Here is a 22,815-nt window from a genome sequence, read left to right as displayed (position 1 = left end):
AATCAAATGCACAAAGTTTGTAAAATAGCCCATTCTGATATTAAGCCCGGAAATATAGTTATAGGATACAACCTATAATTTTACTTTATTGATTTTGGAGGATCAATATATTTAGATGATCTCAATTCCTGCAACTCATATTTGGGATAATTCACTAAATTTTTTAATCTTAATTTATTTTTGGAAAAATAAGAAAATGAGTGGAAATATGAAGAAATTATAGACTGTGATACTTCTCAGCTAATACTTTCCTTTTTGTATATGATAGATGTTGAGGATTAATATTATTAATTTTTTAAAAATGTGAATTTAGACAATTTTGGATATTGTAAAAAAATATAAAACCAGAATTTAAAAGACTTGGCATGTATCTTTTAAGGAGTCTTATGTATATATCATTTAAAAATAAGAAGATTCTAGTATAAAACCCATTTATTTTTTTTATTTAATTTTATGTTTTAAACAATATTAAATAACTTTACAAATATTAAATTAATATCTTTTATAGCTTTTTCTTTTCATTTTTTAATTTAGGATTGGTTTATTTTTTTAGTTTAGTCTTCATTTTGGTAAATAATCTCTGATGTTCATGAATTTTATAATCTGCATTTTTTTTTACTAAAAATGATTTTTTATTTGAATTTACTTAGTAATTTATTTAAATTTTAGTTATTTTTGAAGTTTTTAATATTTATAAAAACTTTAATTAGCTAACAATTAATTTAGCTGGTTAATAGTTAAACTATTAGTTTTATTTAAGCAATTAAAATGTTATATCATTTCAATATTTTTTTCTCTTTTAAGTAATTATTCATAAATAAAATTAAATTCTTTTTTAGATATAAAAAAAAATACATTTTGATAAATTAATTATAAAGCTATTAATTTTAAACATAAAATTATAAACATCAAATATCTTTTTTAATCAATTATTGTATTTTGATCAAAAAAATTTAATATCATTATAAACAATTTTAACTTTAAATAATTAAAATTTGGTTAGCTTAAACAAAATTTATTCTTTTTCATTTAATTTTTGCTTAAAATTATATTTAATATCTGTAAAGATATTAAATTAATATTTTTATAGCTTTTTCTTTTCAATTTTTTAATTTAGGATTGATTTATGTTTTTAGTTGATTATTTATTAGTTTTTATTTTAGTAAATAATATCTCATGTTCATCAATTTTATAATCTGCATTTTTTTTACTAAAAAATATTTTTTATTTTAATTTACTTAGTAATTTATTTAAATTTGGTTTTTTAGTGAAATTGAAATTTGTGGTAAAATAATTTATAATGAAGAAATTTAAAATGAAATCACTTTGCTTTTAAATTTAAAAATAAGTGAATGCTTCTAGAATTATTTCTAACAATAATTAAAAAGGTTTCTATTTTTCTAAATTAAATTATTTTGTATATAGAAACAATAGAATTGAATGTTAGAATAAAGAAGAAGAAGAAGATTTCCTAAGAATATCTAAATGTGCAATTGATAGATAATGTTTGATAAAAAATAAGATAATTTTGTTAAGCAATATTTATTTATTTATATATATATATATATATTTATATATTTATTTATTAATATGAATAAGAATTTTTGTGTCTAAATTGACATTCACTCAAAGAAAGAGTTTATTTATACGATCTTTATTTTGAAAAAACCTGCTATAGTTTAATATTTTAAATAGCAAACAAGCTAGAAGAAAAGCGAATGAGTTTGCATTTTTCTAATTTTATTTTGAATAATCATGTAAAAAAGGATATCAGTTCTATTTGAAGACAATACAAAAGTAAAAAAATAAACAAAAATACAGAAAAAATAATTAAATATTTCTAAAAATTAAATTTTTCAAAAATTAATTAAAAAACGAAAGAAAAAGTAAAATGTTTTCAGGAGGTTTTGGTGGATTTAACTTCGGTTTCGGAGGTGGTCGTGGTAAATATATTTGGCTTATATTTTAAATAAATGCAAAGCAATCGTAGCGAAACATTGAGATTAGGCCAAAATGGATATTTTTGATTCTCATGTTAGCTTCAAAAAAGCAATATTGCCCATTTGTATTAATCAAGAATCTCATTTCAAATGATTATAAAAAGATGATGATGATGAATACGATGAGGACGCTAGACAATAGCAAGAAAGTGGCAAGGACGTCGATACTTAGGAATTATATAATATTATGGGAGTCGACAAAAAAGCTGATGTTAACGAAATCAAAAAGGCTTATAAGAAGGCTTGTTTGAAGGGTGAATATCGTCACCCTGATAAGGGAGGTGATCCTGAAAAAGTAAAAATAAAATTTAAAAAGAATTAGGAGCTCTAATATTTTATAAACAAAATAGTTCAAAAAATTGAATGAAGCATATGAAGTTCTCTCAAATCCTGAAAAGAGAGATATTTATGATAGATATGGTCTTTAAGGACTCAAAGAAGGTGGTGGCGGTTCTGGTGGCAGCCCCTTCGATATTTTTGAAACCTTCTTCGGTGGTGGTGGCCAAAGATAAACTGGTCCTAAGAAAGCCAAAGCCAGAGCTGTTGAAACTGAAGTTACTTTGGAAGATGTTTATAAGGGTAAAATGACTTAAGTTCCAGTCAAAAGAAAAAGAGTTTGTGAATCATGTGAAGGTAAAGGTGGCAAAAATGCAAAGGTAATAAAAATTATTCACTTTTGACTGAAATATCTAAGCAAATATAAGCAAAACATAGAGAAAAAGCAAACATTAAATTACTCGTTAAAGTTAATGTATGAACGAGGAACAAAATTAGCTTACTTTTAATAATTTAGCAGAACAAATAAAAATTTAAATATGAATAATAATTTAATAGGTTTGCGATCAATGTAAGGGTCAAAAGATTGTTATTAAGTTGGTTAAATAAGGACCTAACTGCTACTCTCAAAGCCAATAAATTTGTGATAAGTGTTAAGGTTAAGGTGATCTCATGAAAGAAGCTGACCGTTGCAAGGTTTGTAATGGTAAGAAAATTGTCGACAACGAAAAGATTATCGAAGTTCCCCTTGAACCTGGTGTTCCTCATGAATACAGCTACAAGTTTACTGGTGAAGCCGATGAAGCTGTAACGAAAATTATTTAAAATTATTCAATAAAGATTTAATTTTACTTTAAATAAATTAGCCTAACATCATGGCTGGTGATCTTTATGTTAAAATTATGATTAAAGACCATCCTGTCTATAAAAGAAAGGGTGCTGATCTTTATATCGAAAAGTAAATTACCCTTTTAGAAGCTCTCAGTGGTGTTAACTTCGAAATTAAGCATCTCGATGGCTCTACTTTGAAGATTGCCACTGCTCCTGGTCAATATATAGAAAATGATAGTATTCACACTATCCAAGGAAAAGGTATGCCCTTCTTTAAGGATGCCTTCTCTCATGGTAACCTCTTCGTTAAATTCAAAGTATGTTAAAATTATTAAATACTAAAAGTAATTGCTAAATAAATAAAAATAACTTATTATAGGTTCAATTCCCTAAAAGCAGAGCTTTAAAACCTGAACAAATCGAAAAAATTAAAAAGGAACTTGGTGCTGGAGTTTAAAGCCACGTTTTAGATAAAAGTTAGAAGTTTGAATATTTAGATAGCTTCAGCGAAGCCGATCTTAATCCTAATCCCAAGGGAGGAAGTAATAAATAAAAAAATTAATCAATTAAACATAAATCTTATGAAAATTTAAATAAAATTATAGGATCTAATAGCAGAGATGATGATAGAGAAGGCATGCCAGGAGGTGCTCAAAGAGTCTAATGCGCCCAATAATGAAAAAATAAATTAAAGTGTAATTAAAATAAAATTGAAAGAGAAAATAAAGCTATATTCAATAATAGTTAAATTAACTAGCTATTTTAATCGAAATATATTTTGTTAATTCTATTTATCTTAATATTCATTCTGTAATTTGATATAATCTATTCATCTATCCATCCATTTATCTATTATTCCATATATTTCAAGTCTTTTCTTTCTAAAACTGATGAATCTTATTGTTTATAGCTTTAAATTTAAGGTATTTTTTTAATTTTATAATTTCTTACTTACACATCCAAAAAATAAACTAATCAAAAAATAAATAAATCAATATCTAATTAACTAAAATAAAAATTAGTTTATGAAGTGTTTTTTAATAATTTCTAAAATATGTTTTTTATAAAAATTTTATGAAATTAAAAAAAAATACTAATAAATGAATGGGAGGTTTTTCTAAGTATTTATCATAAAAAACATAATGAATTTTGTTGAAAGTAATTGCCTCAACAAATTAGATTCGTTATATATTTATTTATTAAATTTTAAATGAATATAAAATTTCTTTCCAACTTATTTCATTCAAAGAAATTTCTCATAAATTTTTCATTAATTTTTTTTTTAAAAAGATATTTAAAAAATAAATAAATTATTTTTGATCAAATATAAAATTGCAAACAAAATCTATAAAAATAAAACAAAATTTCTAAGCACACGCTTTTCTTTATAGTCTGTTTTAGAGGTATATATTAGAGATTTATATTTTAAGTAGAATAATTATAATTCTCTCAAAGTAATTTTATTTATTTTAAATATAATATTTATATAACCAAATTAATTTCATATTTTAGAGCTGTTTTATGTTTCTGGATAATAAATTATATTTTCCATTTCATTCCAAGTTTTGAAAACTTCAAAGCCACACTTTTAATAAAAAGGCAGGGCTGCTTCAGAATCTAATTAGCAAGTTTAAAGAATGATTCTATCTACTTTTTTATTCAACTTAATATCTTAAATTGTTTTGAAGAAAGACTTTTTGCCCAATCCCTTTCCTTAAAATTCATCTGTCAATCCAAAGAAAGCTATTTCAACATATTTTTCTCCTTTAAAAGCTGCGTATTCACCATCTATTTCAATTCTATATTCAGATATTCCTATTACCTTTCCTTAGTGTCTTATTTCATAAACTATTTCATTTGGATTATCAAATACTTTTTATTTAATCTCTTCTCTAGATTATCTAATCCTTGAGCTCCAATTATATTTTTTTCCGACTGATTGCCACAAATTGAGATATTATTCTATGCTATATTTTTTAATATCTACAAGCTCGATATCCTCGTATTTATTCTCTAAATCTTCTTAAGATAGTTTTTTTAGCTCTAATTTATAATTTGTCATTTTAGTATCAACCCATTTGTGTTCCCCTAATTCAAATTACATTTTGCAAAGATACTTTTAATTCAATCAACTGTTTAAAAATTTTAAATTATTGATAATTTTGCAAATTATAGTAAAACCAGCTAAAAATTATTTGTGTTTCTTTATTCTTAAAATAATTAATCAAAAATTTTGCCAAGATGAAATTTTAAGGTCAAAAATGACTTAAAAATGAATTAAAAGTAAAAATGATTTATTTTTAAAATATTTTAGATTCATTTAAAAATTACAAAAAAACTTTAATTCAAAAAAAAAAAAATTGGATTTTGTTTAAGTCAATTTTAAATAAATAATCTTTTTTAATAGATTTTTCAACTGAAATACTCTTAAATTGCTAATTCTAATCAAGTAAAAATGTTCATTTTTATTAAATACAAATAAATTTTCTTAAAAAATCAGAAGAGTTAAAAGAAAAGTTTTTATTTATTTATTCTTTTAGCATAAGAAAAATGTTTTTTATCATTAAAAAGACAATTTTTTGTACCGAAAAATTTGAATTATTCTTTTCTTTAATGAATTTTTTGTATTAATTTAAATATTATTCTTTAGCTTAAGCAATAAATAGATGCATAGACACATAAATTAGCTTTTCATGAAATAAACATTTATTTTTTAAGATTAAGAGTTTATTTTTTACTGATGATTAAATAAATATTATTAAATAGCATTAAATTTAAAATAATATTTATTGATTTAACTTATTAATTTTTTTACAAAAATTCAATTTTATTTTTAAAGTTAAGTAAAAGTAAATAAATAAATAAATTTCTACTTTTTAATTGATGCTTAAATTTTTTAATTATTTAATTTAATCAAAATTTTTTTGATTGAATTTCATAATGTCATTTAAAAAATTATCTAGATGTACATTTTATAAATATTTTTATTTTAGAGTGGTAGGATTTTTAATAAAAAGTTTTCTAATTTTTATAATATATTCTATTTTATATTTAATAAAGCTAAATTGTTTTAGAATAATATTATTTAAAATAAAATATCAAATAATTATTTGCACTTTCTTTGTTATTATTAGATTAAAATAAAATTTCTTTTAACATTATTTAGTTAACACAAACATAAATAACTGAAATTAAAAGATTTAAAAGCAAAAAAAGACTTACATAAAGCAATGTAATACGAGCCTTTGGACATAGAGGCTTATCCCTTCAAGGAAAATAAATAGGACAAGGAGAAGAAAAAATAGTAAAAGGCAGACGGTGAAAAATATGAGAAAAAAGAAATAAATATTTTATCTTAATAGCAAGTTTTACAATAATAATAATCATAGGTATAGCAATTGGTATATATAAATACACTCTCTTTTTAAGCAATGGAAGCTGACATATCTTTAGCAGAGTATTTGAGCATATTTTTTGGGTGCGGGACTGCTGTTTATTTGTTTATAAAATTGTTACCTCTGCTCACAATCGAGGGTTGTGGAGAGATTGGATTTAGAGGAATTGCATTAATTTCTATATTCTATTTTAGCGTACCTCCATTGTGTCTATGCTCGACTGGATTTAAGAATAACAAAAAGCTATGTTTGTTTGTATCTAAATTCTTCTTTGCAGTTAGCTTCATCAACTTGCTTTCAATTATATATGTTTTTAGTGTCTCATACACTGCTGAAAAGTGGTATAAGCTAGAAAGTGAGTGCATAATTTCAGAAGAATCAAAAAAAATAAATTTTTAAACTACTTAAATAATTTTATGTCAAATCTTTCTCTCTATCAACGGGTTTGTCGTGTTTGCTCTGATGAGAAATCTCGCCAAATCCATTGAGAAAAGAGATTGGGCTGTAAGAAAAAAGATGGTAATATTACCTCACAAAATAATCAATGTTAACATCCCTGTATTTTACGATTAAATGCTCTTCTTTTTCTTTAAAAAGTAAGTTCCTGCTCTTTGGACTTGCTTGATTTTTTGAATTTAAAAAAATCGATATTAATAATTCTACTTTGATTTTTTATCATTTTATTTTTTATATAATTATTTTTTATTATTTTAACTTAATTTAATTTATGTTTTATTTGTTTAAATTCAACAATTTTCTTAAAATTATATTGCAAAATTAGTAAAAAAAATAATAATATTGATATAGCCAAGAGATATTTTCAAAGCTATTCTAATACTTTTTAATTTATCATGAAAGCTCCTTCTATTCATTTCTTTTTTTATTGGCTAATCAGAGCCTTATCAAAATAGAAAATTAATTTTTTTGTAAAAATCAGAAATTTCAAAATATAAACAAGCATATTAATCAAAAATATTGTTAAATAAAATGAATATTTTTACAGGTATTAAAAACAAGATAAAGGAATCAGTTATTGAAGAGGAGCTATAGAAAAGAGAGAAAGAACTTATTCAACGATATTAAGAATATGAAGCCTAGTTAGAGAAGGAGTATTAAGAGAAACTTTAGGAATAAGTAAAGATTATTGAGAACCAATTTATTGAGGATATGAATTAAAAATTGTTGGTTCTTTGTAGAGAATATCAAAGATTCTTCAATGAAAAAATTGAAAAGATAGAAAGCGTGTATCAGCAAGTCAACTTTTAGGCGGAACAATTTAACATTTTCCTCTAAATCTAAATAGAGTAATTTGAATAAAAGATTAAAGACTATCAAAGCTAGCACCAATATCAGAATCTCAAATAACAGCTAATTGATGAATTCAAAAAGATATATAGTAAAGAACCTAAAGATTCAATGCTGAAGAAAATGTTTACAACGAATAAAGATATTTAAAAGAACCTACTCATGTTTGATGACTTGATTAAAGAAATCTCTCACAACAAGCTGGACTCTATATTAAAAATAAAATAAAAAGTAAACATAGACTCATTCTTTTAGCTTGAAAATAAGCTTCTAAGAGAAATTAGGAATCAATATATAAATGACCAGCAGATGGAATCAATTAAAAATCATTATATAAATACATTTGAATGTTGTGTCTGCTTAGAAAAAAATAAAGTTGAGTTTGTCTGGAGTGGTTGTGGTCACACAAACACATGTGCATAATGTTCTAAGAGTTTAAAAGCCTGTCCTATTTGTAGAAAGCCGGGAAAATTAATTCATCTTTACATAGCATGAGCTAAAAACGAAATTTTACTTTATAAAAAAGCAAAATATAACAAGAAAATCTAAGCAAATTGATAAAAATATTCATGTAAAATCTAAAATTTTAGATGAAAACTTAAATATTTATTTTAAAGCTACTTCTTTATATAATAATAATAAATAAAGTAATTTACTCCTTATAAATGTTATAAAAACTTAAAAAAAATACTTTCAATGAAATTAAATTATTTTCATCAAAATATATTTGTTTAACTGAATAAATAAATTGTATCAAATTTTGATATTTTAAAATAATTATTTTGTAAATTTGTTTGAAATAAATCATTCAATTAATGAATTATAATTATCATATTGGTTTTTTTAGTATATTTTATCTAAGATACAAATAAACAAAAGAATTTTATATTTTAAAAACTGAAACTTTAACATATTTTTTAAAATAATATTTTAAAATAATTAAATTATAAAAGAAGTTTTAATCATTTAAATTTAAATGATTTCAAAATATATATTATAAAAATTTAAAAATTATCTTCATGTTTAACTTAAAGTAAATTAAATTATAATCAATATAAATTTAGTAGTGCTTAAAAACTATATTTATATCAATAGTTATTAAAGATGGATTGTCTAATTTATTTTAGAATCATTCAATTTGAAGGTAAGTTGCAACTATCGGCTGCTTTATCATTTAATAAACTAACTATCCACTATATAAAACCGGTTAATGCAAAAGTTAAAACGACACCTAAAATTTAGAAAGAAATAGGTGTTATTCCAAATGCATAAATTTAATGAATCTATTAATTTTAATCCATAGATTCAATTACTTATTCATACTTTGTTATCAGTTTTTTTAAGTATGATCTTTCTTTCTTTATAAATTCGTCATTTGATACAGATTCAGAGATTATTTTTTTTTTTGTAATAGGGTCAACTTGAGCAAAATCATACCAAGCAATCCTTCTTAAAGCTTTTTTCGTGCTATAAGAAAATACCTCTTACTTAATTCCGAATAAATTAAATTATCTGCTAAGCTATTTTAGTTCTTTGTATGCACTATTTTCAAAATTTTAGTCAATATCTGAGTAAATCCATTTAATTTCTTTTAAATTATGTCTTAATTATTATTTGTGCTGATTGAATTAATCATTAATCCTGGCCTATTAAATCAAGCTAGGGATTAAAAATGTTGTTATCCTTTAAAATAAAGCTACAATTAATAAGTATCTGAGATAGGGATTTACTTTCGTTAACTAGTATTAAATATTTCCATTTGAATCTACAAATTAAGATAGAGATTCTATGACCAAAAGTAGTATTTCTAATAAAATTAAAGTGATCCATCCATTTAAAGAATAAATTTTATATTTCATAGTAATAACTCTTAAATTTAACCATGTCTATAGAGATTTAGTACAGAAAATATCCATTGTTGGTAACTCTTTCATAGTAAGCGAATAAGTCACTTTTGTGTCAAAAGAAATCATCAATCCAAGACGCTCCAAAGCATGCAATCTATTTGAAAAGACTTTCTTAAAGTATCTATTATTGGATTAAATTAATATATACAGGATCAAATTTACCCAGAAAGCACCCAATATTGATTTTTAGCCTGTATTAACGATGTAATTTTGTTACTTAACTGTATTGTAAGTTAGCAAAGCCATAATTAAAATGAGAATTATAGGGAAAAAAAGATTGTTGTAAAATTTAATTAAAATTTTCCTCAAATTGTAAGGGTGGTAATTTTTTTAATAGAACTTCACATAACCTTTACAAACATGGGGTAACTCATCTGCTACAGGTCTTGAAGATTAGAAAAGATACTAAGAGAAAATACCAATTCCACTAACCCATTTTTTTTTTAATAAAATTTCTTGATCTTAAAGACAATAAACATCCTCTTAAACATCTTCTTACATTTCAATGATATTTTAGTTTATTTTTTTTCCTTACTCATCATATTAAATCCTGTTTGGATAAAATGCTTGCTCATAAAATTCAAAGGATTAGTTTAAATTTATGTCTATTGGATCTAACATGAAATTTAAGTATAGATTATTTGCAATAATGTCTTCTTTATCCATAAGATCTTGCAACTCTTAATTATCACTCAAAAATTTAAGATAATTTCCTTAAACGCAGATCAAAATGTTGGCACAAGAATTTATTAATAGGTAAAATAAAATAATAAAATTTATACCAAAAATCTATGAATATAAGCTATCAGGATTGTATGCGATATCTACAATTCCAATAAAATTGAGAACAAAAGATGCTAAGCATAAATTACAAAAAATAAACACAAGTAGATAAGTACTGCAATCTTTTGAATCAAATGAGTATAAAGTATGCTTTTGAAACGATTAATTTTAATTACAATTTTCATTTGTAAAAAACAATTAGTCACTGAAAATAAATTTTTCCTCATTTTCAGTACAGTCTTCTTGATTATCTGGCAGGTTTTACTTTTTTTTGTTTTAATATTAATTTCTCAATGAACTAGGGTAAGCTGCGAAATAAAAGATAGGAAAACAATTTCTGACCAATAGCTTTAATAGTTAAAATAACCTTTCACCATACAAGCAATAGTAAAATATAAATGTGAGCGGCCAAAAGAATATTTTCAATATAGTTATTAAATAGAACCAAAATGTGTTAAAAGCTCCATGTATTGTTTTATTTTTGGGCTTATCCTTTTTTTCTGAAGTATTTTAATTAATCATAAAGTTGTAATATTCTTATACATTTTTTTAAATATGCGTTTTGCAGGATTTTAAATGTAAGTCTTTGTAATTATTATATGATTATTCATTTTATATTTATTTTTATGCATTTTTGTATATTTCGTAGCGATATTACTCAATTAGAATATGGTTTACATATATTTCTTAGAAAAACGATTTTAGCCTTTCTTCGTATTAGAGTAAATCACTTTAGTACTTTTACTTGTGTTATTATTTTGCCTTTTCTATCCTTTTCTTTTCTATATCAAAAATGAGTTCTTTTAATTTAGGCTTCATTTAGCTCTCTGTAAGTGAGCTGTTCTTCTTTTACATATCAGTTAATTATATATTTCTTAAATCACTCATTTATTTTAGGGTAATCCAAAAAAATTAGTAATCAGAGCTTTTTTTTAGTTATTAATAAATAAATAATTTTTGCAAGTTTTTCTTTTTTAATTGATTTATTCATTTAGAATTAAAAGTAAAAATATACTCAGTTTTAATTAAATTGATTGATATTGTTAAATGTTCAAATTTATTTTGTCAATCTTATTTTCTTATCAATTTTTATAAATAAGTAAATTTTTTCACCTTAGGTTACAAATTTAACAACCTTAAAGCTCTTTTAATAAAGAGTATTTTACAAAATATCATATATTTGAAATACTTTTTTGAAAATTTATTTAAACTTATTCAAATCAATCATTATATAATTGATCTACTCTTAAAAATAAAATTAGATTTATAAAATGAAGTGAAATAGTTTAAAATATATTCATTAATACCAAAGCAGGGGAAGATATTTTAAATATCAAGGCTTAGAATAGGTTCAATAAACGGTTACAAAAAATTTTCTTTTTCAAAAATGATATCTTTTAAAAAAAAAATTCCTCCGCCCTTATTCAATCACTAAATAAATATGCAATTTTAACATTTAAATTTTTAATTTGAGATAGAATATTAATTCAAAATAAATTTAATTTAAATATTTTTTTATTCGTAATGTGTGCCTGAATCTGGATCTTAATTGAAATACAATCAACTCTCTTCGCTAGATTGAAGCTAATGTGGTGGCAAGGGTCTTAGAATTTTTAAGTAAAGAATTATGAATTTTATCTACATAATATTCTAAATCATCAATATCTTAACAGTTTATTATTAATTAAGAGTTTGTATGTTTTAAATTTTTCTTCAAGTCATATAATTTTTTACATATTTTTGACCCTAGATTTCTTTATTTAAAAAATAATTACATTTAACTTTGATGGTTGATTGCTTTTAATGGTTGTTCAAAATAAATCATTCGAATTGGTTGTAATAAACATAGCTATTATGTTAAAATTTATTTTGTTTTCCTTAAAAAAAGATTAATTACAAAAATATGTTGATTACACATCTTAAATATTTGTTTAATTTAGAATTCTTTAAAAAGATCGATTGATACAGAAGAAAAATAGGCAAAAAGAAAAATCAGTGGTTTTTTATAAATAACAATTATAAATAGATAAAAAATATAATTTTCCTTTCTTAATTGTAAAAATAAAAAACCAAGATATTAAATTTGTGATTTTAGTAATAATCTCAGATATGATTTATAAAGAAAGTAATTAAAATAATAAAATATACCTTTATTATTTCTTAAGTTACTTACAAATCAAAGTTTTAAATCTAACAACTGATTAATAATTAATTTTTGATTTAGTTTTGATATTTTTTTAGACTTTTTAGAGATTAAAAAGTAATAAGATTAATTAAAAGAACAAATTCACTTGTAGAATATATAAATACTCACTTATTTTATGGGATAATTTGCATCAAAAGCACTTTTGCAATAAGGATAAGTTCTAAAAGAGGAAACACTCTAAGAAAATTACTTTTTTAGATAAATCTATTTTATTTAAAAGAAATACGTTGCATTTTACTTGGATTATCTCAATAATTACTATTCAAAACTCGAAAATAGTAAAAACCCTTTATACAAAGAATCACTTAAAAAGAATCTTTTTATAGACGATGTTTATAATAAATATAAAATTTATAAGAGTTCGTCCTAAAATAACAATAGTAGCAATAACAAATCATTAAGTTGCATTAGCTGCAGTGGTAAATTAGAGTTTTCTTTAAAATTATGATTATCCTTTTTGTTTAGTATTCAAATAAAAATGTTATTTTTGTGTTTATTTTATTGAAATTAAAATTTTTAAAATATCTTAAAAAGAATTTTATACAAAAAAGTATTTTTAGAACTATTAAAAAGAGAAAATAATTTTTTGATAATTAATAAATAATTAATTTATAAAATGAATAGGATATCTTGAATAAAAGTTAGTAAAAAAAAGTGAAGCATTTAAATTCTTTTATGGGCGCAACAAAAAATATAAACCCTATACTAAAGATATAGAATAAAAAAAGTTACATTATGAAGATGTCTTAATAGCCACAAACCTTACTGATGAAAGTTTTAAGCCAAAAAAAAGATATACTTTATTGGAAAATACTCAGCAGATAATCTCTAAATAACTTTAGTAATTTCTTTTATTCTAAGGCAAACCTGATTAGATTATTAGATAGATAAAACTAAAACACCTATTGTTAAGCTATTTGGCTTTACCCTTTCGTTTAGTGATCTCCACCTTCGCAATCATTATCTTTTCTCCAATTGCTTTTGTTCATAATATAGTTAGTTTTATAATAGAAGATTAAAACTATCAAGAAAGGTAGAAATAGTAAAAAGATTCTAAAATTAGATATCGTGTTAATTAACATAGCTTTATTTCATCATTTATTTGTTGTAATGAAAAAAGAGAAAGAAACTTTGATAAATATTTCAATTTTTCTAGTTGTTAATCACCAGTAGAGTTGTTTGATTTTGTTAAGTTTTGGGTATTTTCTGGTATTTTGGTTGCTTATTTTTTAATGTAAAAAATGCTTCCTAATAACAACACTTAAGATGAAAACATGAGATTAATTATTTATTTTATAATTATTCAAGAAATTCTATTTCTTTTGTTGGAGATACTATCTAAATACTCAAATACTAACACCAATTTCGATACTTCTTTATAGGATAAACAACAAATCCTTGAGAGATTATAGATAAGTGATGAAGACTTATAAATTTAATTTATGAGAAAGCCTTGTGAAGTTGAATTAGTTCTTTAATTAGAATTTTATTATTTAAAAGATTTGGAAAAAGTTTTGAAAAATGAAAAAGATTATAAAGGAAATGATGGAGATAATTATGAATTTTTATATAATAGGATATAAATTGTAAATAATTAATTAAATTAAAAAGGATAAATATTTAATGGTTTGAGTTTATTCTACTAATATTTATTCACTCCAAACGAAAATGGTCTTTCGGATTAAACAATTGGTGTTGATAAAGATTATCTAAAGCTATACGAGAAGAGACAAGAGGAAAATAAAAAGAAACTAATCAATATAGAAATCGGATGCATTACAAAAGGTCTTATTCATAACTTTTTCTTCTTCATAAAATTGCTTTGCTTCATTTTTATGATTATAACTCTTGTTTTAGTAATTTTGCAATATTTTAATTTCCAAGTTAAAAACGAGCAAGCATTTAATTACATGAAAAAATATTCTAACATCATATTTGTTATTCTATTTGACTTTGAATGCAATTCAATCTAGCTACTAAAATCATATCGTAATTCACTTAAGAGATTAACATAACTATTAATTTATGACAGAAGTGAAGAAAATAGATAAAATTATGATATTTCTAGTTATGAATTGCCTTGCATCAACTTATTCAGCCTGAAATCTATTAACACATGGTACAATTTGAGAAAATTAACTTTTTAGTAAAATATAGCCAATAAAAACATTATCATGCTTCACTGTCTTTTAGAATTTACAACAACTTTAACACTTATCATTTTATTTTGGCCTACTTTGTATTCTTTTTATACTGTGCAAACTGAATGTGAAGGCTAATCTCTATCATCAACAAATTTAGTTGTCCTAATTATATTATTTTATAGAATCATCATAAAGTCCCTTTATGAGGTTGTTTCATTTTTCTGTGAAATTAATTCATCTTATTATGAACACCTATAAATCTTATAAGATATTACCTCAGCTTTAAAATAAACTCTTGATAAGTATTCTAAGTTAGAACAAAATTATAAAAATGGTACAGATTAAATTAATAATGATGAAATAGATTAAAATCATCCAACAATTTTATACTTTTAATTTGAAGCAGTTAAACAAATAAAAAAAATTCTTAAGTATAAGGAACATAAAATTATATTAGATCAATTAGAATATCAATTAATAGATTTAAAATAAAAAAGCCAATTTGACTCTAATTAACGTTACAATCTCAATTTCAATAGAAGAATTGATTTAAGAATTAAAGAAGATTATGTAATTATGAAGTATGAAGATATAAAATGGAATCTAAATTAAATAAAATCGATATTCGAGCAATAAGGAAGATATGTAAACAATTATAGTAACTAATCAGATTAATAAAATTTATAATAGGAAAAGAAATATCTAAAATAACTAATATAGTAATATGAAATTATCATAAAAGACCTAGAAGAGCATTAAAAAGAAAATTAGCTTTACTTTTTAAATATAATACCTATAAATAAAGACCAATTATCTGGTTTTATTTGGATATTTGTGCCTTTGTTGCTATCAGTCTTACTTAAGCTCTTTAAAAAAGGTAATTTTTCTTTTATCAAGGATGTAGTTGATGAAATTTGGAGAAATTTAACTTGAACTTATTTAAAAGCAAATTAATTATAGTAATAAGTATGAATGCAATATTTTAATAATCATTTGTAATATTTTTTTTACATAAACACAAATCATTTCAATTTTTATTTATATAAAAATAAATTATTAACTTCATTTTAAAATTCAATTATTAAATAAATTGCTTTAGATAACTGAAAATATTTATTTGCTCTTTATATATTTATGTATAGTACTTAGGGTACAACCTTTTTTAAGGTTTAACACTGAAATTTTAGATATTTAGGTAATTTTTTATAATTTTTACATTAGAATTTAGGGTTAGAAATCTATGGCTATTTTAATTTACCCAATATAATATGTATTGGTGAAGTTGATTTTTATTAAATATATCAGAAAATTGATTTTTAAAATCTTATTATTTTATCTTACTATGCTATTTTAGATTTAATTCTATTATAACTTTGTAAAATTCTTTAAAATCACAATTTAGAATACTTTTAAGGTTTGAATATTTTATTTTATGTAAATAATCAAATAAATACTCATAAACAAGTTTAAAAATGACAAATCATATATTGTATTTTAAAAAAATCATCTTAAAAATCTGAAAGTAATGAATGACAAATTGATTTTTTATATACAAATAAAAAGTTTTATGAAAATGATGATTTAAATAAATATATTTTGTCTAGTCGACAACCAATTAAAATTTTTTGCAATAATTAAATAAAATTAAATTTTAAAAATATTTTTATTATCATAAGTTGAATTGAGTAATTAATTTTATAGAAAATACAAATTCAACTTAATTATTTCTTTAAAACATACATGATGCTCAACTCTACAAATTTAAAACTTAGTCAAGTTGATCTGAGATTCCTCATTTACCTAAACTCATTTTGATCTACTAAATTTAAAAGATAAATTCTAATCGAGATTGTTATAAAAGAATAAAATTTTTCTATTAAATTTAATTTTCTTTTATAAATTTTTCAATGATATTTGCTGAATTAATTAATTATTTTATTTACAAATTACGTTCTTTGTTATAGAGATTACTGATGCAAACCAAACTATTATTTTAATTAATTTTTTTTTCAATAGTTTTGCAAATATTCTGGTTTATTATTATTATTTAAAATTAGCTTTTTTATTTATTTAAAAGTAAAAATGAAGCTGTGAATATTGCAATAAAATCTTGATAAAGAATTTAAAAGTATTGAGTTATCATACGGAGAAGGAAACTTAAATATAAATTTGCTTAGATAAAATCATTCATTTTTAATTTATGTATTTCTACTTAAGTGGTCGTAGAAGAGTAAACATTCCACTATTTAAAAATGTAACACTTTATTAATTATTTTCTCTATTGTTTATATTAAATTTTCAATAAAGAAAAATACAAAAGGTTAAAAATAATATGAGATACTAATATATATCTCTCTCTCAAAAATATGAATTTAGATTATTTTTAGTAATTTTAATATTTATTTAATAAAACTCTAACAGCTAATATACACTAATACTAGTTAAAAAATATTTATTGTAGAATTTATATAAATGGTTTATTTATAAAAGAAAATTAAATATAAATTTACAGAATAATTCTTTTATTTTCTCACTTAGAATCTATTTATATTAACTGTATAATCTTTGTAATTTTATTATTTATTTATAAACAAATTAATACAAAAGCTAAAGAATAATAAATAATTGACTAAAAAATATGAAAGCCTTGCCTATCTTTGCACTTTTCATTTCAGCTCTTATCTTAAGTTCTGTTTATTTGACTTAAAAATAAACAATCTATGATGTTAATGAGGAACAGACTTGCCATAATATAGAGTATTAAGAGGTTTTGGGAACTACTATTGAACGTATCAAAAATATATGCAAGAAAAGTTTGATTTTTACTATTGAATACAAAGAAAATAAAAATGTTACATAGAAAGACACTAAGTGCATCAAACCTAATGAAGATAGCATTGTCGGAAGTTATTTTGGCGATGAATACACATCTTTTAGAGTTACTGGATACAAGGAATGTTGATAATATTACTTCTAGCAATTTATTAATATAAATATATAAATGTCGAATAAATGTTAAATTTTGTAAAACTTCTTATAATTTTTTTAAATTTGTTATTTTTAAAATCAAGTATAATAAATTTTCTTAAATCATACTATTTACTAGATTTAACTAAACTCAAACATTATAAATCGTTCATTTAATTAGCTTATTAAATAATATTTTATTTTTTAGATTAAATTTAATATAACTATTAATCATTCATTCATTCATTCTTCTTAAAGTATGATTAAATTCCTTTAAAACAAAGATTAATAATAATAATTAATTAACTCTATAACATTATAAGATACCCTAATAATTAATAAGCTTATTTATTTAGCCATAACACAAAAGATAAAACATGAAATTTACTATTAAAAAAGTATTAAATTAATTAAGTTTTCTTTTATTAACTAACACAACCTTCATCATTTCAATAACTCAAAGAAGAATTAAAAAAAAAATTAATTTTTATTTAAACTAAAAAATAATTTTAACAGCATATTATTTAAATTGGATGATAATAACTCTAATATTTTGGTATTATATATTTTTTTATTATTTTATTCCTTTATTAATAATTTTTCTAATTATCTTTGAAGAATCAAGCATTTTTTAATAAAGAGGTAGCAATATTTAACAATAAAAAAATATGCTGAATTTTAAAATTTACAGTTTCTTAATTAATTAGAATTATTGATAAAAAATAAAACAAAAAAAATAAATTTTATAAATAAACAATTTTTTTGCTTTTTTTGAAATTGAAATTATTGACTTTGTTTTACAATTTAAATTTCAATATAGACTAAATCTTACAGTCTTTCTTTATAAATATTTATTTTAAATTAATTCTAAAATCATATTTTATTAAGAATTAAAGAAAAACCTACAAAATTACCAAAAATTGTTTTAAATTAAAATAAGAAAATTAATACTTCTATCAATGTTAATTTCTAATTGAATATTTCAACTAAATGAACAAACACATAATTTTCATCTTTATTTTTTTAAACATTTTTCTTTAAATCTAAATCTAAATTTAAAATAAAAATAATAAATTGATATTCTTCTAATAAATAATAGAATTTTATCTATTTATTTCATTATTAAATGTTTCTCTAATTATAAAATCAAACAAACTTAATATGAATCAAAATATTAAAATTAGGGATGGGATTTTTTAAATCAAAAATTTATATTTAATTGATTGAGCAATTAGAATTTTTACTCTACCTATAAATTTAAATATTAATTTAAGTATGATTATTTTATTGTTTAGTATTCAAATAAAAATGCTATTTTTGTGTTTATTTTATTGAAATTAAAATTTTTTAAATATCTTTAAAAGAATTTTATGAAAAAAAAGTATTTTTAGAACTATTAAAAAGAGTAGGATATCTTGAATAAAGGTTAGTAAAAAAAATTCAAGCATTTAAATTCTTTTATGGGTGCAATAAAAAATATAAACCCTATACTATAGATATAGAATAAAAATAGTTACATTATGAAGATGTTTTAATATCTACCAACCTAACTGATGAAAGTTTTAAGCCAAAAAAATATACTTTATTGGAAAATACTCAGCAGATAATATCTAAATAACTTGAGTAATTTCTTTTATTCTTAGGCAAACATGATTAGATTATTAGATAGATAAAACCAAAACACCTATTGTTAAGCTACTTGGCTTTACCCTTTCGTTTAGTGATCTCCACCTTCGCAATCATTATTTTTTTTCCAATTGCTTTTGTTCATAATATAGTTAGTTTTTTTATAGAAGATTAAAACTACCAAGAAAGGTAGAAATAGTAAAAAATTCTAAAATTAGATATCGTGTTAATTAACATAGCTTTATTTCATCTTTTATTTGTTGTAATGAAAAAAGAGAAAGAAACTTTGATAAATATTTCAATTTTTCTAGTTGTTAATCACCAGTAGAGTTGCTTGATTTTGTTAAGTTTTGGGTATTTTCTGGTATTTTGGTTACTTATTTTTTAATGTAAAAAATGCTTCCTAATAACAACACTTAAGATGAAAACATGAGATTAATTATTTATTTTATAATTATTCAAGAAATTCTATTTCTTTTGTTGGAGATATTATCTAAATACTCAAATACTAACACCAATTTCGATACTTCTTTATAGGATAAACAACAAATCCTTGAGAGATTATAGATAAGTGATGAAGACTTATAAATTTAATTTATGAGAAAGCCTTGTGAAGTTGAATTAGTTCTTTAATTAGAATTTTATTATTTAAAAGATTTGGAAAAAGTTTTGAAAAATGAAAAAGATTATAAAGGAAATGATGGAGATAATTATGAATTTTTATATAATAGGCTATTAATTGTAAATAATTAGTTAAATTAAAAAGGATAAATATTTAATGGTTTGAGTTTATTCTACTAATATTTATTCACTCCAAACGAAAATGGTCTTTCGGATTAAACAATTGGTGTTGATAAGGATTATCTAAAGCTATAAGAGAAGAGGCAAGAGGAAAATAAAAAGAAACTAATCAATATAGAAATCGGAAGCATTACAAAAGGTCTTCTTCATAAAATTTCTTTGCTTTATTTTTATGATTATCACTCTTGTTTTAGTAATTTTGAAATATTTTAATTTCCAAGTGAAAAATGAGCAAGCCAATTGGTACAATATGAGAAAATTAACTTTTTAGTAACATATTGCCAATGAAAACATTATCATGCTTCAATGTCTTTTAGAATTTACAACAACATTAACACTTATTATTTTATTTTGGTCTACTCTGTATTCTTTTTATACTGTGCAAACTGAATGAGAAGGCTAATCTCTATCATCAACAAATTTAGTTGTCCTAATTATATTATTTTATAGAATAATCATAAAGTCGCTTTATGAGGTTGTTTCATTTTTCTGTGAAATTAGTATTCTAAGTTAGAACAAAATTATAAAAATGGTACAGATTAAATTAATAATGATGAAATATATTAAAATCATCCAACAATTTTATACTTTTAATTTGAAGTAGTTAAACAAATAAAAAAATTCTTAAGTATAAGGAACATAAAATTATATTAGATCAATTAGAATATTAATTAATAGATTTAAAATAAAAAAGCCAATTTGACTTTAATTAACGTTATAATCTCAATTTCAATAGAAGAATTGATTTAAGAATTAAAGAAGATTATGTAATTATGAAGTATGAAGATATAAAATGGAATCTAAATTAAATAAAATCGATATCCGAGCAATAAGGAAGATATGTAAATAATCAGATTAATAAAATTTATAATAGGAAAAGAAATATCTAAAATAACTAATATATTAAAGACCTAGAAGAGCATTAAAAAGAAAATTAGCTTTACTTTTTAAATATTATACCTATTAATAAAGACCAATTATCTGGTTTTATTTGGATATTTGTGCCTTTATTGCTATCAGTCTTACTTAAGCTCTTTAAAAAAGGTAATTTTTCTTTTAACAAGGATGTAGTTGATGAAATTTGGAGAAATTTAACTTGAACTTATTTAAAAGCTAATTAATTAAATTTTTTTAATAAGTATGAATTCAATAAATGTTTTAATAATCATTTGTATTTTTTTCTTAAAGTATGATTAAATTCCATTAAAAAAAGATAAATAAAAACAATTAGTTAACTCTATAACATTATAAAATACCCAAATAATTATAATTTTTAAAGCATAAAAGAGGTTATGCAAATAATAAATAAGCTTATTTATTTACCCATAACACAAAAGATAAAAAAAATTATCAAATAACATGAAATTTACTATAAAAAAAGTTTTTAATTATCCTTTCATTTTTCTTTGATTAACAAAAACAACCTTGATCATTTATTTCAATAAATTATATAAGAATTAAACTGTAAAATTAATTTTTATTTAAACTAAAAAAATAATTTTAATAATAATAGCTCTATTACTTTTTTAAGTCTTTTGGTATTTAATTTTTTTAATTATTATTATTCCATTCCTTTATTAAATATTTTTCTTATTATCTTGGAAAATTTAAGCAATTAGTATAGATGTAGCAAATTTAACAATAAAAAAATATGCTGAATTCTAAAATTTACAGTTTCTTAATTTAATAATTAAAATATATTGATAAAAAAATATAAAACAACAAAAATAATTTTTAAATAAATAAATAATTTTTTTGCTTTTTTTGAAATTGAAATTATTTATTTTGCTTTACAATTTAAATTTCAAAAAAGACTGATTCGTTTTGCTTAGAAATCAATAAATTGTATCAAGTGTAATCAGACTTAAAAAAATCTAAGTGATTAAGTTTTTTCAAGCTAAATCTTACAGTATTTCTTTATAAATATTTATATTCAATTAATTCTATAATAATATTTTATTAACAATTAAAGAAAAACCTACAAAATAAATTGCTAAAAATTGTTTTAAATCTAAAATAATAAAATTAATATTTGATTTAAGTCTTAAGACTACTTCAATAAATGTTAATGTTAATTTCTAATTGAATCTTTCAAGTTTATTTTCTAAATGAACAAGCAGACTCTCTTTTGAATCAAAATTCAAGATCAAAATGATAAATTTATCATTTAATTATAAAATGAATTTATTTAATTTTCATGTTTATTTTTTTAACATATTTCTTTTAATTTTAAAATAAAAATAATAAATTGATATTCTTGTAATAAATAATAGAATTTTATCTATTCAATTAATAATTAAATATTTCTCTAATTTTAAAATCAATCAAACTTAATATGAATCAAAATATTATTGAAAACTAAAATTAGGGATTTGTTAAATAAAAAATTAATTTTGAATTGATTGAACAATTAGAATTTTTACTATACCTATAAATATATAGATTAATTTAAGTATGATTATTTATTTTATGATTCTTTTAATTGAGCAAAAATCAAAAATACATAATTTCAATATTAAAAATAGTTTATATTATTAATTTATATTTTGAAATAACTTTATTCTACAATAATTA

The 22,815-nt window shown here is 21.3% G+C and overlaps 8 protein-coding genes across 8 annotated transcripts; 6 read left to right on the top strand and 2 right to left on the bottom strand. All coding sequences in view use genetic code 6, as the record gives it.

The window, feature by feature from the left end:
* Nucleotides 1–1,711: 1,711 nt before the first annotated feature.
* Nucleotides 1,712–3,786, top strand: TTHERM_00391300 (chaperone protein DnaJ; the record flags this gene model as incomplete). The annotated part of the gene is made up of 7 exons (XM_001011805.4): nt 1,712–1,943; nt 2,105–2,295; nt 2,351–2,656; nt 2,835–3,083; nt 3,143–3,424; nt 3,487–3,649; nt 3,713–3,786. Exons 1-7 carry the CDS (start codon nt 1,892–1,894, stop codon nt 3,784–3,786), a joined length of 1,317 nt encoding a protein of 438 aa, XP_001011805.3. The 5' UTR covers nt 1,712–1,891.
* An 822-nt stretch (nt 3,787–4,608) lies between these two features.
* Nucleotides 4,609–5,211, bottom strand: TTHERM_00391310 (GNAT family acetyltransferase; the record flags this gene model as incomplete). Its single annotated transcript, XM_001011806.2, has 1 exon — nt 4,609–5,211. One exon carries the CDS (start codon nt 5,209–5,211, stop codon nt 4,609–4,611), a length of 603 nt encoding a protein of 200 aa, XP_001011806.2.
* Nucleotides 5,212–6,337: 1,126 nt separating this feature from the next.
* Nucleotides 6,338–7,135, top strand: TTHERM_00391320 (transmembrane protein, putative; the record flags this gene model as incomplete). Its single annotated transcript, XM_001011807.1, has 1 exon — nt 6,338–7,135. The coding sequence occupies one exon, from the start codon at nt 6,338–6,340 to the stop codon at nt 7,133–7,135; it is 798 nt and encodes a 265-aa protein (XP_001011807.1).
* A 354-nt stretch (nt 7,136–7,489) lies between these two features.
* On the top strand, nt 7,490–8,302 carry TTHERM_00391330 (zinc finger, C3HC4 type (RING finger) protein; the record flags this gene model as incomplete). Its single annotated transcript, XM_001011808.1, has 1 exon — nt 7,490–8,302. One exon carries the CDS (start codon nt 7,490–7,492, stop codon nt 8,300–8,302), a length of 813 nt encoding a protein of 270 aa, XP_001011808.1.
* Nucleotides 8,303–8,822: 520 nt separating this feature from the next.
* TTHERM_00391340 (transmembrane protein, putative) lies at nt 8,823–11,440 on the bottom strand. Its single transcript, XM_001011809.2, has one exon. It carries the CDS (start codon nt 11,383–11,385, stop codon nt 8,941–8,943), a length of 2,445 nt encoding a protein of 814 aa, XP_001011809.2. The 5' UTR covers nt 11,386–11,440; the 3' UTR covers nt 8,823–8,940.
* Nucleotides 11,441–14,145: 2,705 nt separating this feature from the next.
* TTHERM_00391350 (transmembrane protein, putative) lies at nt 14,146–15,780 on the top strand (the record flags this gene model as incomplete). Its single annotated transcript, XM_001011810.2, has 1 exon — nt 14,146–15,780. One exon carries the CDS (start codon nt 14,146–14,148, stop codon nt 15,778–15,780), a length of 1,635 nt encoding a protein of 544 aa, XP_001011810.2.
* A 1,705-nt stretch (nt 15,781–17,485) lies between these two features.
* On the top strand, nt 17,486–17,809 carry TTHERM_00391360 (transmembrane protein, putative; the record flags this gene model as incomplete). The annotated part of the gene is made up of 1 exon (XM_001011811.3): nt 17,486–17,809. The coding sequence occupies one exon, from the start codon at nt 17,486–17,488 to the stop codon at nt 17,807–17,809; it is 324 nt and encodes a 107-aa protein (XP_001011811.1).
* A 2,027-nt stretch (nt 17,810–19,836) lies between these two features.
* On the top strand, nt 19,837–20,472 carry TTHERM_00391370 (transmembrane protein, putative; the record flags this gene model as incomplete). The annotated part of the gene is made up of 1 exon (XM_001011812.1): nt 19,837–20,472. The coding sequence occupies one exon, from the start codon at nt 19,837–19,839 to the stop codon at nt 20,470–20,472; it is 636 nt and encodes a 211-aa protein (XP_001011812.1).
* Nucleotides 20,473–22,815: the final 2,343 nt, after the last annotated feature.

This window comes from Tetrahymena thermophila (assembly GCF_000189635.1).
Source record: "Tetrahymena thermophila SB210 genomic scaffold scf_8254719, whole genome shotgun sequence".
Taxonomy (NCBI): domain Eukaryota; phylum Ciliophora; class Oligohymenophorea; order Hymenostomatida; family Tetrahymenidae; genus Tetrahymena; species Tetrahymena thermophila.
This window is presented reverse-complemented; position numbering and strand designations above follow the sequence as displayed.